Here is a 13,567-nt window from a genome sequence, read left to right as displayed (position 1 = left end):
GGCTGGTAGCAGAGCTCCGTGTTGAAAATGCTGTGTCAAAGCCTCTTATTCCGAAAATCTTTGCTGTTGTTTTGGTAATTCAAGTCATGCAGACAAGAAAAAAAACCCTTATAAAAGAGAAACTTAGCAAAGTTGAGAAATAATTTTTGTACTGTTAAGACTGAAGCCAGTCAATAATTGCACTCTGCTCTCTGATTTCTGCATCATCACCTGCTTTCTTGCCAGCTTACTTAAAGACATCACCTCGACTTGGGATACCTTTGATGAGATGCTGACCCTAAGAGGTTTCTAAACCCTAACAGCTTAACAGCTGCTTGTTAGCCTGAGTATTGGCAGGGTAAATTGTCAGGGAGGTTTAGAAAATTGCGCAGGGGGCACCAGTGAAATTCTTGCCCAGGGCACGAAATTGGCCAGGGACGGCCCTATTTGTCCACACTGTATTTCTCAAGTGCAACAAGGAAGTTGCAAGTTTGTCTTTTTGGTGGAGTTTGCATGTTCTCCCTGTGCACACATTAGGTTTTCTCTGGGACCTCCAGTTTTCTCCCAAAACTGAAAAAACATGCACTGTGGATTTATTAGTAACTCTAAATTGTCCAAAGATGTGAGTCGGAGCATGATTGTTGGTCTCTTTTGTCTTTATGTGGCTCTGTGATGGACTTGCAATCTGTCGTGGGTGTCCCCTGCCTCTGACTGCTGGAGATAGGCACCAGCTCCTTGCAACCTGGGAGGAAGAAGCAGGTACAGGAAATAGATGGATGGATTTTCCAAGTGAAATTACTGAACTACAGGCATAATGCCTTTATCAAGTTTGAGTTGTTGGTCGAAAGTGACACCTACTGCCGCAGAACATCCATCCACATGAATTGAGTTCAATCTGCAAATCCCTAAAGTAACATGTGACGGTGATCTATGGCAGGTCAGAGGAAACAATAGTGCACAAGGAGGGACAGAGTAGATTGAAGAAGAAACCTTCCTCTGTTCATTATTCAACATAAAGGAGGAGGAGAGCTCCAGTGGGAGTGGACTTCCTGTGGAGAGAGGACTTGGGTTTGGAGACCTGCATGCACACAGCTGAGACAACCTGACAAGCTGCTTCACCACTCACATTAGCATTCTACAGTACATACTGTAAGAGAGGGGGAAGAGAGAGAGTGCAGGAGGTGTAAGAAGCAATATGCAGAGGTGAAGGAGAAAGGGAAATGTAGAATTGTGCTCAGAAAGGAGGAGCAAGGGGAAAAGGCGAGTAAAAAGGTAATTCAGGGAGACAGATGTGTGCGCTAAAAAGAATGGCAGGCCATGTGGAGCTTGTTCCTGATATTATTCAGAAGTTATTAAATATTTCATTAATTCCAAAGAGCACTTTGAAGGTGACCTGTTTGGCTCCTCTGCGTTGTTTTCACTAGATGAGAGCATCTTTTTTTTGTTTGAATCCTTATTTTTTAATTATTTTTTTGTTTGACACAAGCTTTGCTGTTTGCTGTGAGACATTTCACTGACAAGTTAACCTTGTGCAGTTGCCTGGAAAATAGTGTTGTACACACATTCATTAAACAAATTTTAATACAACTCTGCATACCTGTAAGAAAATGTCTTCCTTGTGATAACATTCTATCTAACTGGTACAAATCTATATGCAAATAACAGAAAATTGCACATTTATTATAATTTGATAAAATATTTTGTTCTCAAGCAATGGATGCTGTCATGGCAGAGATATTCTTCCTCTTTCAAAGGGTCGCTTTCTTATCTCTGAACAAAATCAAGTTCAGATCACTATTTCAATTTAGTCCAAAACATATTTAGAATTGATTCATTCTTATTATAAAACAATACATGCACACACAACATTACGAAAGACCATTTAGTAAAAGTTCTCTGGTCTATATTTTGACACAATCTCCCATTCTGAGCAACACATTGGTGGGGATGGAACAATTCACTTTTAACAAGCAGAAACTTCCAGCAGAAGAAAGAAACACAAACACAGTAATTGATCGAAGGTCAATTTCAGTTGACAGCAATAACTGCCTATAAACAGAGTAAAGAGAAGCAGAGTGAGGAAATGTGCTTGATTTGTCCTCTAGCAGTCAAATCCCAGAGCAGCATAATGCTACGTTCACACCGAACGTGTTTTGAGCAGCAAAAAAGCGCAAAACGCCTCAAGTTGGACGCACTATGTTCAGACCGGAATGAGAAGCAACAGCAGCGGCTGCAGCTGGGTGTGGGAGGAACGTCTGTCCTCAGCAGGTGAATTAAAAATAAAATAAAAGAAAATGGCTTTGATATATTTACTAAAGAGAAAGTGAATGTTGCGCACAGCACATAATTAACTCACCAGATGATTTAGAGACGATTTGTTCGGTTTCGTCTCTCCAGAAGCTGCCAGCTGACGGACTTTTTTTTTGTCCCGAGCAGCTGACCCACATCGATGCTGATATATCCTGCCAGAAAATCCAACTGCACACGGTCGATTTCAGGTAAAGATCTCCTGTCCATCTGTTTCGGTTTTCAGTGGGATACACGTGGAGCGGCGAAAAGTTCAGACTTTTTAACTCTGGCGGCTGCTTCTTCCGCAGCACCGCATGCGTGGAAAACACTCTGCGCCTCTTCCGCCTTCCTTGCGCGCCGCCGAAAACGTACGTGGCACGACGCACGACCCCTAGAGGCGCGTCCACCATAGACTTTGCATGTAAACCGGCCGCACCTGCCGCTCAAAGCGCGTTCGGTGTGAACGTACCATGACCAAGGCATAGCTCAGTAAACCCAAGCCAACTATAGCAAACTTATTTAATTTAAAGAGAAAATGGATTTAATTTAAGTTTTAAGCCTTCTTCGTTCAGTTTAGCAATTAAATCACCACAAAATTAACTTGCAAAGCAGTTTTTCAAAACTATTCAAGAAAATTTGTTTTATTTTTGTAGCTGAAGTTCAGACATTTTCTAATTTAAAAATACCATTTTCTAAAGGTGTTGGTGTTTGTAGTTGGAGTATGTCTTTACTCACAAAAATAGAAAATAAAAAAACTTCTGTATAGAGGTAATTTTTGTGCTTTTCTCTGCTATACTAGCCACTTTGTCAATCTGAATGACTGAGGCAAGTGTGTAATAAATGGTTATAAATGCATGAGTAATCCAGTGTAGAAGATGTGAGTAAGGAAAATGAGTGTGAGGCGTTCAGGTTCAGAGGTCTCGAAAAAGGCTGAGAATATTCAGAAATACTTAACAGTTTCCAATCGCACAGTGAAATCCCATGAGTTTTCTCAAATTCACAAACCTATTGGTGCTTCAGTTTCACAAAATATTTTCTCCAAGTGTTAGAGCCTGTGGGATACCTTGTTTATTGTACATGTTGCCTTTTTGGTCCATCAAGCTTTAGTTGGTGAGCTTGTCAGGTGCTATAAACTATTTTACTTTCCCAGGCTAGCAAACTTGCTTCTGTTCCGTATTTTTACATACAAATAATCTATTTTACATCTTGTAACAATTTTATATTGTCTTCTGCTACTTTGAAAGGTAACAGACATGATGCTTCAGGACCAGCACTACCCAGATTGGGGCAAAGCTGCAAGAAGGTTCTGGAAACGAGGCAACAACAGGATCGTCCTCTTCTGGTATGTCCTAAATTAAAAAAAAATTATCTATTTTCTTTTTCGCTAGATAATTTTAAGGCAATAAGATTTTCTTTGAGCTTGCCAAATGAATCATTGAAAAAGATATGATGCTCTGCAGAGTTGTGTGCGTTCCAGCGGCCTGTGGCAGGGTTGCGTGCAGTCAATAACCGTGTTAATCTGCCTTCAGTCAGTGTCAGCACCTTTAATTAGAGGAACAGGGTGAAAATCGATGGACACAGCAAGGTTGCAGGTTGCGACACAACCCTGCGTTCTACTTGTTCATACCACAAGCTGTGACCCTGAAATGAGTGGTAAACAAATGCTGCAAACTATGTCTGATTTGCCCATTATTTGTCAGATTAATAGATCCAATCCCTGATTATACCCGCTTTATCACTATTGCTCAGTCCCCAGTGGTGTTCAGTGAGTTACTACCGTCTTGTCAATCATTCTTGACACGTGAACGTGATCTCCTGGTAGGGTTGGGCATAATCGTATCGTGTGCAATTAATAGTCAGAAAAACATTTATCGATTACTTTTTGGCACTTGACGATTAATACAATTAATGCCACCAGGCAGAGTCCGCTTGGTGCTCCTCTCTGCTTCAGATATGATGAACGTAAAAACAGCAGGGTGGCTCAGTTGGTAGAGCCAATGCCTCTCAGCAAGAAGGTCACCGGTTCACCTTTCTGGGTAGAGTTTGCATGTTCTCTCCGTGCATGCATGGGTTCTCTCCGGGTACTCCGGCTTCCTCCCACAGACCAAAAACATGACTGTTAGGTTAATTGATAACTCTAAATTGTCCCTAGGTGTGAGTGAGAGAATGAATGGTTATTTGTCTCGTTTGTCTCTATGTGTGGCCCTGTGATGGACTTGCGACCTGTCCAGGGTGTACCCCACCCCTCACACTGTGACTGCTGGATATGGGCACCAGTGACCCACGCGACCCTGAAAAGGAAGAAGCGTGTACGGAAAATGGATGGATGGATGGATGGATGGATGGATGGATGGATGGATGGATGGGAAAAAAATCTGTAATTTATTTATCTACCAACACAATTTATAATTTGATGTATAGCCTGAAGTCTGTAATTTTGACACAATTTGGAACAGATTTTTACAAAGAGCAAATCTTTCCCACTAAATTGGTCATTTGACTAGGACATAAGGGTGTCCAGGGACTCCAAGGCATTAATCGTCAAATTAATCATTTTCGGCTAAATACCATAATTAATTGTGATTAATTTTTTTTGCCAATATTGCCCAACCCTATCTCCTGGGTTTCTTTTTTAGGTCACAGTGTGAAGTGAAGGACAAGTGAATAAGTCTGACAAGTGTTTAACATGTGCACACAGAACTAGAGGCGTTGACATATTAAACTTCAGAGAGCATTTGGCCACAAACCCTCAACGTTTTCTTGAGTGAAATTGATTCTCTTGCAATTAGAATTCAAGCAGATGAATTGTTCGGTGACTTTTCTGCAACCCTTCGTTTTATTGATGGACGTCCTGGCTCGCGCCGTCATAATCGATGCGAGATTTGACGAGCTATCATTTGGAATCCGGAGCTTGAAATGTGATTGATAAATGCTCAGCTGGAAGAGTCTCGTCAGTGGGCGCCGAAAAGGGCTGTGGCAGATTGTAAAGCACAGTGCCAAAAGATTTGGCAGCGTAGAGGAAAAGAATCATTCTGCAGAATATTAAAACCCTTAAAATTTATCTCCCAAACTCCTGGAATGGGATGTGGGTTGGCAGTCGCTATCTGCAGCGCAATAACCACTGTATGACATTGAGAGAAAAATACAAAGAGAAAATTAATACTTGGTCTCTGTGCTGCCCCTCGCTTTGCTGAAAATGTTTCCCAGAAAACAGGGAATTCAGGACACTTTGTGCAGAAACACCACAGCAATCACTGCGAGCCGCTTTGTGTTAGGTATGTAAATACATGGAAATGTGTGCGCGGAAGAGTTTGATTTCCATTCTTTCCGCATGTACAGCTAGACAAGGTTTACTTTTATGCACAGTCATCTTCAAACATGTAAACACCTTCAGTTGTCTACAGTACACTGACCTTCAGAAATCTGTAAAATTCACAAACAATCTGTATAACTCTCGTAAAACAAACTTTATTTACAGCAAAATAAATATAATGTTCAGTTCATCTATAAAACTGGAATATACACAACCTAATCCAGTAAATACCTCGCTAAAATAATAAGATAAGAAGAATTTGTGAAGAATTCATGGCCTTATGTGAGTATATTAAAGTGAACAATCATTGCAGTATTACATGTGTAAATACATAAAAAATATACAGCATGAAATAAATAAAAATAACAAATAAGATTTTCTTTCAACTGTAACACATCAGGTATGTTTTGTACGAGTACTTGTAAAAAGGCTTGTTTCGAGATTGGTACCACTTGTGAAAAATATAAATATATATTTTTCTGTTATTTACTATTTCAGCCCCTGATCAAAGTTTAAAGGACAGTCTTGAAAAAGCCAGTTGCATAATAACTTTCTTGCTATATTGGTTTTTGGGCCAGGTGGTAATAGTGGGAATCCCTGAAACAGGATGTTACATCATTGTTTTCGAAAAGCTCTAGAGTCCACAAAACTTCAAACTGAGCTTTAAAAAAATGGAAACTCTTGAAAATATATAAAAAAAAGTTTGCATCTGGACAGGTGGTGCAAACAGCAGAGAAATCTGTTTTGATGTCTGTTTTCCATGACGTCAGTCAGAGATATCTCTTTACCGTCCCTCCCCTCATCTCTCTTTTCTCCATTTCTCTCCCATCTTTTGATCTCATTTCTCTTCCTGTCCCTTCACTGTTAAGTCTTTTTTCTTTCTCTTCCTCTCTTATCTTTCAGGACCGTTCTCATCTCTCTAACCTCTGTGGTGGTTCTGGTCATCAGCACCGACTGGATCAGCTGGGACAACCTGAACCGAGGCTTCCTGCCCAGCGACGAGGTCTCCAGAGCCTTCCTAGCCTCCTTCATCTTGGTCTTCGACCTTCTCATTGTCATGCAGGTAGAAAGCTCCCGTGTGGCCAATTAAAAAAAATAAAATAAAAAAGGAGCTGCTGGGACACCTCTTGGCTCAGCCCTCTACCCATCTTGCCAGTTCCCCTTTTTTCCTATTCATCAATGGGTCCATTGCGGCACAAAGCTGCGAAAAGGGTGTTTGATGGCTCCGACTTGGCTTGGGCACAAATTCAGTCACATTTTTCCTTTTTTCCTCTTTTTTCCCTCCCCAGTCCTTTCCCCACTCCTAGGCCACGTTCCAGTGATTTTTCTCTCTTATGATTTTATTTTCCTGAATGATAACACCTCACAAGATTGTTTTTTTTTTCACCCTCTTATTTCCTTTTTTCTCACCAGCCAGTGTCCTCCCTCCAACAGGAGTGTGTTCATCAATACAGCTTCGGTCACTGACTCATGAATATGCAAATCTATTTGACTGAGCAGCAAAAAAGAAATATCTAACTTTTCTCTAAAGAGAAAATGTAGAGAAGGTTTTTTTTCTTTGGTTTTGTGTTGTTTATTCCAGTAGCAATGAGTCAGAACCACAGGGCAGGTCTGTCTGACTGTGAGCACAATTTAACACACAAATTCCAAACCCATAATGAACCTGTTTCACTTGGCCTTGTTAAGCAGACATTAGAATCCTCACCGCAAGGCTAGTATTTGTTATCACCTAAATATATGTTTCTAATCTGTTTATTATGTAAATTACAAAGAGGCAGTATTTTCATGAGAGCATGTCTGAGTGTTACAAATACACCACTCCACAGAAACCTGGGAAGGTCAGTGTCATAATTCCCACGTTAATATGTATTAATGCGGCCATACCAGGAAAAGTGATTTCCAGGCGGTATTTATTGAAACAATTTATTATTATAAGAGGGGAGCCCCTGGCTGCGCTGGTTGCTAATTACTTCACACTTTGGTCTTTTCCACATCCATTTACCAAATTATTGTGATTATGCAGATTTATTAAATTAGCTCGGCTTACATGGTTCAAACATATCCTCACACAGGTGCTTTCCTAGCTTTCAGCGTTCAGCCACGGACGTCATGTGGCATAAAGTCGAAACTCCCCCCTTCTCCTGCTGATCTGGACCTCCGCATGTTGGCGGTTCATCATTCTGCCCTTGCAGTGATTTGTTTACAACCCTACCCATTCACTGCGCGGTGTACAGCCAGTACATTTACGACAGTAATTTACGAGGCGAGCTAGCCGGCGTCGTTACAGGGCCCTTGCGCCACCGGCGCCCGTCTCTACGTTCCACCTGTCAATAAAAACTCATCCACCGCGTTTAACCCCCCCACCCAAGAGCTTCATTCACCTCCATCTTGGAGCACTGCCAAAGCCTCTCTCACATCTCCATGAGAAAAATGAGAGAAAGCGCTCTCAAGCCAATTAATCCTCCAATTAATGACCTGTCTGGATTTGCCTCGAAGCAGGGGTTTTGTGGTTTTTATTTTTTTATTTTTAATGATGTGCTGTGGGCGGCCCGGTGGCTCAGTTGGTAGAGCTGACGCCTCTCAGCAAGAAGGTCACCGGTTCAAATCCCGGTCCGGGGACCTTTCTGGGTAGAGTTTGCATGTTCTCTCCGTGCATGCGTGGGTTCTCYCCGGGTACTCCGGCTTCCTCCCACAGACCAAAAACATGACTGTTAGGTTAATTGATAACTCTAAATTGTCCCTAGGTGAGAGTGAGAGAGTGAATGGTTGTTTGTATCGTTTGTCTCTATGTGTGGCCCTGTGATGGACTTGCGACCTGTCCAGGGTGTACCCCACCCCTCGCACTGTGACTGCTGGATATGGGCACCAGTGACCCACGTGACCCTGAAAAGGAAGAAGCGTGTACAGAAAATGGATGGATGGATGGATGGATGGATGATGTGCTGTTTCTTTGCGTTTTCTCAGCCGTTTCTCAGATTTCTTTATGTATGTCAGAATCTACACATTTGCATAGGTGAATGCGTCTTGTTAGTATTTTCCCTCCGTATTTATCATAAAGATTCATTATTTTGTGGAAAATATGGTATTTGTCAGAAGGATTCAATATTTTGTGGGAGAAATGGTTTTAAAAGTGATGCCTGCTGGTGCTGCAACAATAAATACTGCAGCTATGGAAGAGGAGGGGACTTCATTAATATCCAAGGGAGCCATCATTAACTTGTTATGCTGTTCAGATAATGACTGAGGAGTTCCGCAATCTTAAGAGCTCGCAGAAGACACAGAAACATGTCGAGGAAAACGAAGCTTTTAGCTGTTAAATGCACACTATAAAGTTAGACAGGTTGTCTCTCTGCTACATTTTCCAGTGAATAAATTTTAGAGGAAATTTGTAGACTAAAATCTGTGCCAATGTTTGATTGATTATTGCTGTGCCAGTGCTGTGTTGAGATGTTACCCTTAAAAAGATCTGCTTTACCACCAGCTTCTCTATGTTTTACTCTGAACCTCTGTTGTTTTAAGCAACAGTATTAAAGTGCTAAAAGAAAAGCTCTAGATTTCTTTTTTTCTGTTTATTGTAGCAGGAGAAATGCGTGGCTGGAATTCTACTGTACTTAGATGGGGAAAAAACAAGGAAGCACATCAAAACACAACACGTGCCTGTCTGTGTGCTGGATTCTTTCTGTACTGACTTTACTTCTCCCCACATCCTCAGCACATTTCAATTTAATATATCAGTGAATAACATTTAAATCTCACAAATTCAAATTTAATACATAAAATTAGTTTATAAATTTTATATATGAAAAGCTTTGGCTAAGTTAAAACAGCATTTGATAATGTTACAGCTTTATTATTTTTTACTGTAAATCATTGTGTTAATTTCTCTCCTGCATCTAATAAGTAATACAAGTATTTACCACAACTTGCTGAAGTTTTAAGTAATAGTATCCTTACATGTTAAATATTCAGTTATGTTAAAAACATTAATATTAACATTTTATTTATTTATCGTACTGAAGCTGGTACTTCAAAACTGATTTCTATTTTCACTCGCAAGACTTTGTTTGAATTTATCTTTATGGTACACTATAAAAGCCAGAATGGACTGTTAGACTGCAACAAGCTAAAATAAAATTGTGGACCGTGACTGTCACGCACTGCCTGAACAAAGGCCAGAATGACAACACAAACAGCTTTATCAGGGATTGTCTTGCTTTATTTGTGATTCATGACTTTTCTTTTTCACGTTGCGACATTTGCAGCAATATATCGATAACAACCATTATTAAGGAAAATATAAATTCTAGATAATCTTAAGACCCCCTACTGGAAGTTTCATGACCAACAGAGTCCTGAATCCAACTTTCAGAACTACTGCCCTGAAAGATAATCCAGATTAATAATAATTCCTGGTGTTCGCCCTACATCTGCCCCTACATTTTGACACTTTATTTGAATCACAAGGGGATGAACAATGGGACAACAATATGAAGCCAACATGCCAATAATGATCATCTTTACATTGGCAGACACAATATTAGAATGCCTATGTGTGATATTCTTAATATATTACCAACAACAATAATACCAAATAATACTTTGGAATACACTAGACTCCAAATTACAGTAGATGTGATAATAGAGTATAAAAAAATCTAACTTTGGGTGTGTGTGTTTTTGTTTTGTTTTGTACTCACACAGCTCATACCTCTTCATTTTAAGCCTGCTCTTGAATATCCTCTGTTTATTTGGCTGTGTAGATTTAAGACCTCTGCATGGTTCATCCAAATCTGCTGAATCTGCTCTCACTGATGTAGTTGCGTGATAAAAAAATCCTGTAATTTTGTTCTCAGCCTTGTGTTCCACGCCAAACTTTTCCCCGCTTTAGCATACAGAGTTATTGTGTGATTGGTCAGAAGTTTGTGGGCGTGTTAGTTTAATGCTGAAAAGTGCTCAGACAGCAATGGCAGCATTTTTGCTTCAACTAATCCAGTTTTAGAAGCCAACTGTTGTATCGAAAACATACACTTATAAAGATAGTAAAAAAAAGCATAAATCCAGAGTGGCACTTTAACTGTGACAAATCTGTTGCCAAGCGAACTGTGGATTTCAGAGTGGAAATTCCAGCTGGAAGAAACCCCAAGCTGTGACACATACGCAGTGAGAGAGGTTTTACAGGAGCTCTGCTTTGTCTTCGTGTGTTGCGTTAGACTATGGAAGATGTGCGGTGACAGTGGAAGGTGAACTTCGTGACTGCACGTAGATTGTTCAGCTGCTTATCGACCATTCTTATGGGCTCGACACACGGGGAGCGTCAAATGACAGTGATTAATGGCTGTCATCGCAGCCAGGGTGAAACCCGACACACGGGACACGATAGCGACGGCAGCGTTGCGAATCGCTCTCTCGGGTCGCTTGCCTTCATGAAATTTGATTGTTTCTTCTACTGCCTATTGCAAAGGTTATTGGTGGTTCACAAAAAAGGGGGTGTGCATTACAGACGTGTAAACTAAACAAATCTTGCGATGCTAATGATATTGAAAAACAAACACACATCAAGATACAATTTTATGAGGAAAAAGTTACCGGATAACTTCACCCTGGCGCCAACAAAGTCCCACAAAGCTTTTTAGTAATCACTTGGTGAAGTGTTAGCTAACTGCAGTGTGTAGCATACTCTCCTCTCATTGGTCAGTCAATGAAACCCTCGCTGATTGGTTGTACGCTAAGCGACAGCGACAAAAGTTGAACATTTTTCAACTTTCATATGTCGCTTTGCAAGCTGGCGTGTGCACTTCTACGTGTACGAGCACGAAATTTCACATGCACTATTTTCGCTGGTCGCTTAGCTGGAGGAGGGCGAGCGATTGTCGCCTCACAGCACAGGCTCCATAGGAAATGAATGGAGAGCGAGCGACGTCGCCTCCCGTGTGTCGAGCCCTTTACTCCTACCATCACAAAACTGGAACATCTATATCTTTATGATGTGCTTGTGGGTAGGGGTGAGCGATTCTGGGAAATTTGATATCAGTCCGATATTAAGTAAACACAGGGTTTGAATGGCCAATAATCGCTGATACTTTTACTTGAAATTACTAAGAGGCTCTGAATTACTGTGTTTTTCATTTATTTGTTAAAAATAAAGTCATTAATACAAATATTGTGTGAACAAATGTATTTATTTATCATGTTAATATTGATCAGATATCTAGTCTCACTTTGTTATCGATTTTATTGATGCTTAGATTGACATGCCCACTCCTAATTGTGGGGTAAATTGGGATTTGACTTTAACTATATGTGTGCACTGATGCTTTCAGTTGAAATCTATGATTTCTCAAAGATTTCCTGTTTGTCTTAGCTAAAGTTATGAAATGTGACTTCTTGTGGAGCTTTTACTTTTCTTACTTTTTACATTCAAAGCATAAGTAATACCTCACTAAGAGCAAATATAGAGAAGTATTGGAGGTTCTCTGAATTTTTCGGAGAGAAATGGCCTACAGCAGTTTCCCTGCCTTTTGTAATGCATCTTGCAAGTGTTACAAAATTCAAAATCCAAGGACAAAGAGGTTGAGAGCCAAGCTTTACCTGCAGCGGCAGTGGAAATGTTCAAAGTGAATCTGATTATAGGAAGGCTTTTGCAACGTTTTAATCAAGTGGATGTAATATTTTCTTCTTTACTGCACAGTGGTAAGTCAAACTGTTCAAGATAAGAGCTGTGGATATTATGTTAGTTGCAACAGGATGTTTTGTCTGATCATGTATTAAAACCTTATTCCACAAATACTTGTATATTTGAATGTTTCGTTTTTGGATGTTGGATAACCGCTCTTGTTAATCACTAACTTTAGAAGTTTTTTATAACCTTTTGTTAATACCTTTTTAAATTTTTTGTTAATATCAATAAAGAGATTAGATAATTTGAGTTAGGTAAACCTCTTGATTCTGCAGTTTCAGATTTTTCTGATCTTTAAAAAGCAGGGAGTAGTCTACAGTACATGTTGGCTTTCATGGTTCGCTCATGGAACCGTAGCGCCCCACAGCTGGCAGAACTCATGCAGCCTCAAACATGACACTCCCGACACCATGCTTGGCTGTAGGCAAGACACTTTTGTCTTTGTACTCCTCACCGTGTTGCTGCCACACATGCTTGACACCATCTAAACCAAATAAGTTGATCTTGGTTTCATCAGACAACAGGACATGGTTCCAGTAACTCGACCACCACCACCACTTCAGTCTCAGCAGTAATGCTGGCAGCACTCATACGTCTGTTTTCAAAAGACAACTTCTGGATATGAGGTTAAACATGTGCACTTAACATGGTCGACCATGGCATGATCTGTTCTGAGTGGAACCTGTCCTTTTAAACCACTCTGTGTTAGCCGAGGCCATCTTTACATAGAGCAACAATTCTTTTTGTCCACATCTGCAGCAAGGTTTTTGCCATAAGGGGTCACAATAAATTTCCAGTGACCATTATGAACGAGTGTGAAAACAATAATAATTTAGCAAACTTTCACTTAGGGCTATACTCACTTTTGTTGCCGGCGAATTAGACATGTTATTTTGAGTGGATAGAACATTCACATTGTTAAACAAGCTGCACACTGACTAATTTACGTTGTACCAAAGTGTCATATCGTCAGTGTTATCCCATGAAAATATATAATAAAATATTTACAAACGTGAGAGGAGTGCTCAGTTTTGTGAGGTACTGGATTTATTTGGGTTTATTATAATGAATAGTTTCCCTTAACATATGATAAATAATAGTTTTTACATCAGGATCTTTAGTTTTACATTAATACACTACCTGCTGTCATTTAGTTCAGTTTAATTCATTAATTCATTTCATTAAAAATTAAAACTAAAAATTTTATACACAATAAAAAGAAAAAAATCACACTTGAAATGAAAGGAAGCAGAAAGAAGAAAAAAATCTTATATCTGGGTTTATTATAATGAATAGTTTCCCTTAACATA

At 39.9% G+C, this 13,567-nt stretch overlaps 1 protein-coding gene across 1 annotated transcript in view; it reads left to right on the top strand.

Annotated features, from left to right (window-relative positions):
- Positions 1–13,567, top strand: part of tmem117 (transmembrane protein 117) — a 92,948-nt gene that overhangs the window by 75,453 nt on the left and 3,928 nt on the right. Inside the window, exons 5-6 of the mRNA XM_014020821.1 lie at positions 3,513–3,610; positions 6,485–6,644. Of these exons, the coding sequence (XP_013876275.1) occupies positions 3,513–3,610; positions 6,485–6,644 (258 nt within the window). The remainder of the gene's footprint in view (positions 1–3,512; positions 3,611–6,484; positions 6,645–13,567) is intronic.

This window comes from Austrofundulus limnaeus, unplaced genomic scaffold (genome assembly GCF_001266775.1).
Source record: "Austrofundulus limnaeus strain Quisiro unplaced genomic scaffold, Austrofundulus_limnaeus-1.0 Scaffold267, whole genome shotgun sequence".
NCBI classification, from domain to species: domain Eukaryota; kingdom Metazoa; phylum Chordata; class Actinopteri; order Cyprinodontiformes; family Rivulidae; genus Austrofundulus; species Austrofundulus limnaeus.
The sequence above is the reverse complement of the archived record's forward strand: the minus strand, read 5'-3'. Positions and strand labels throughout refer to the sequence as shown.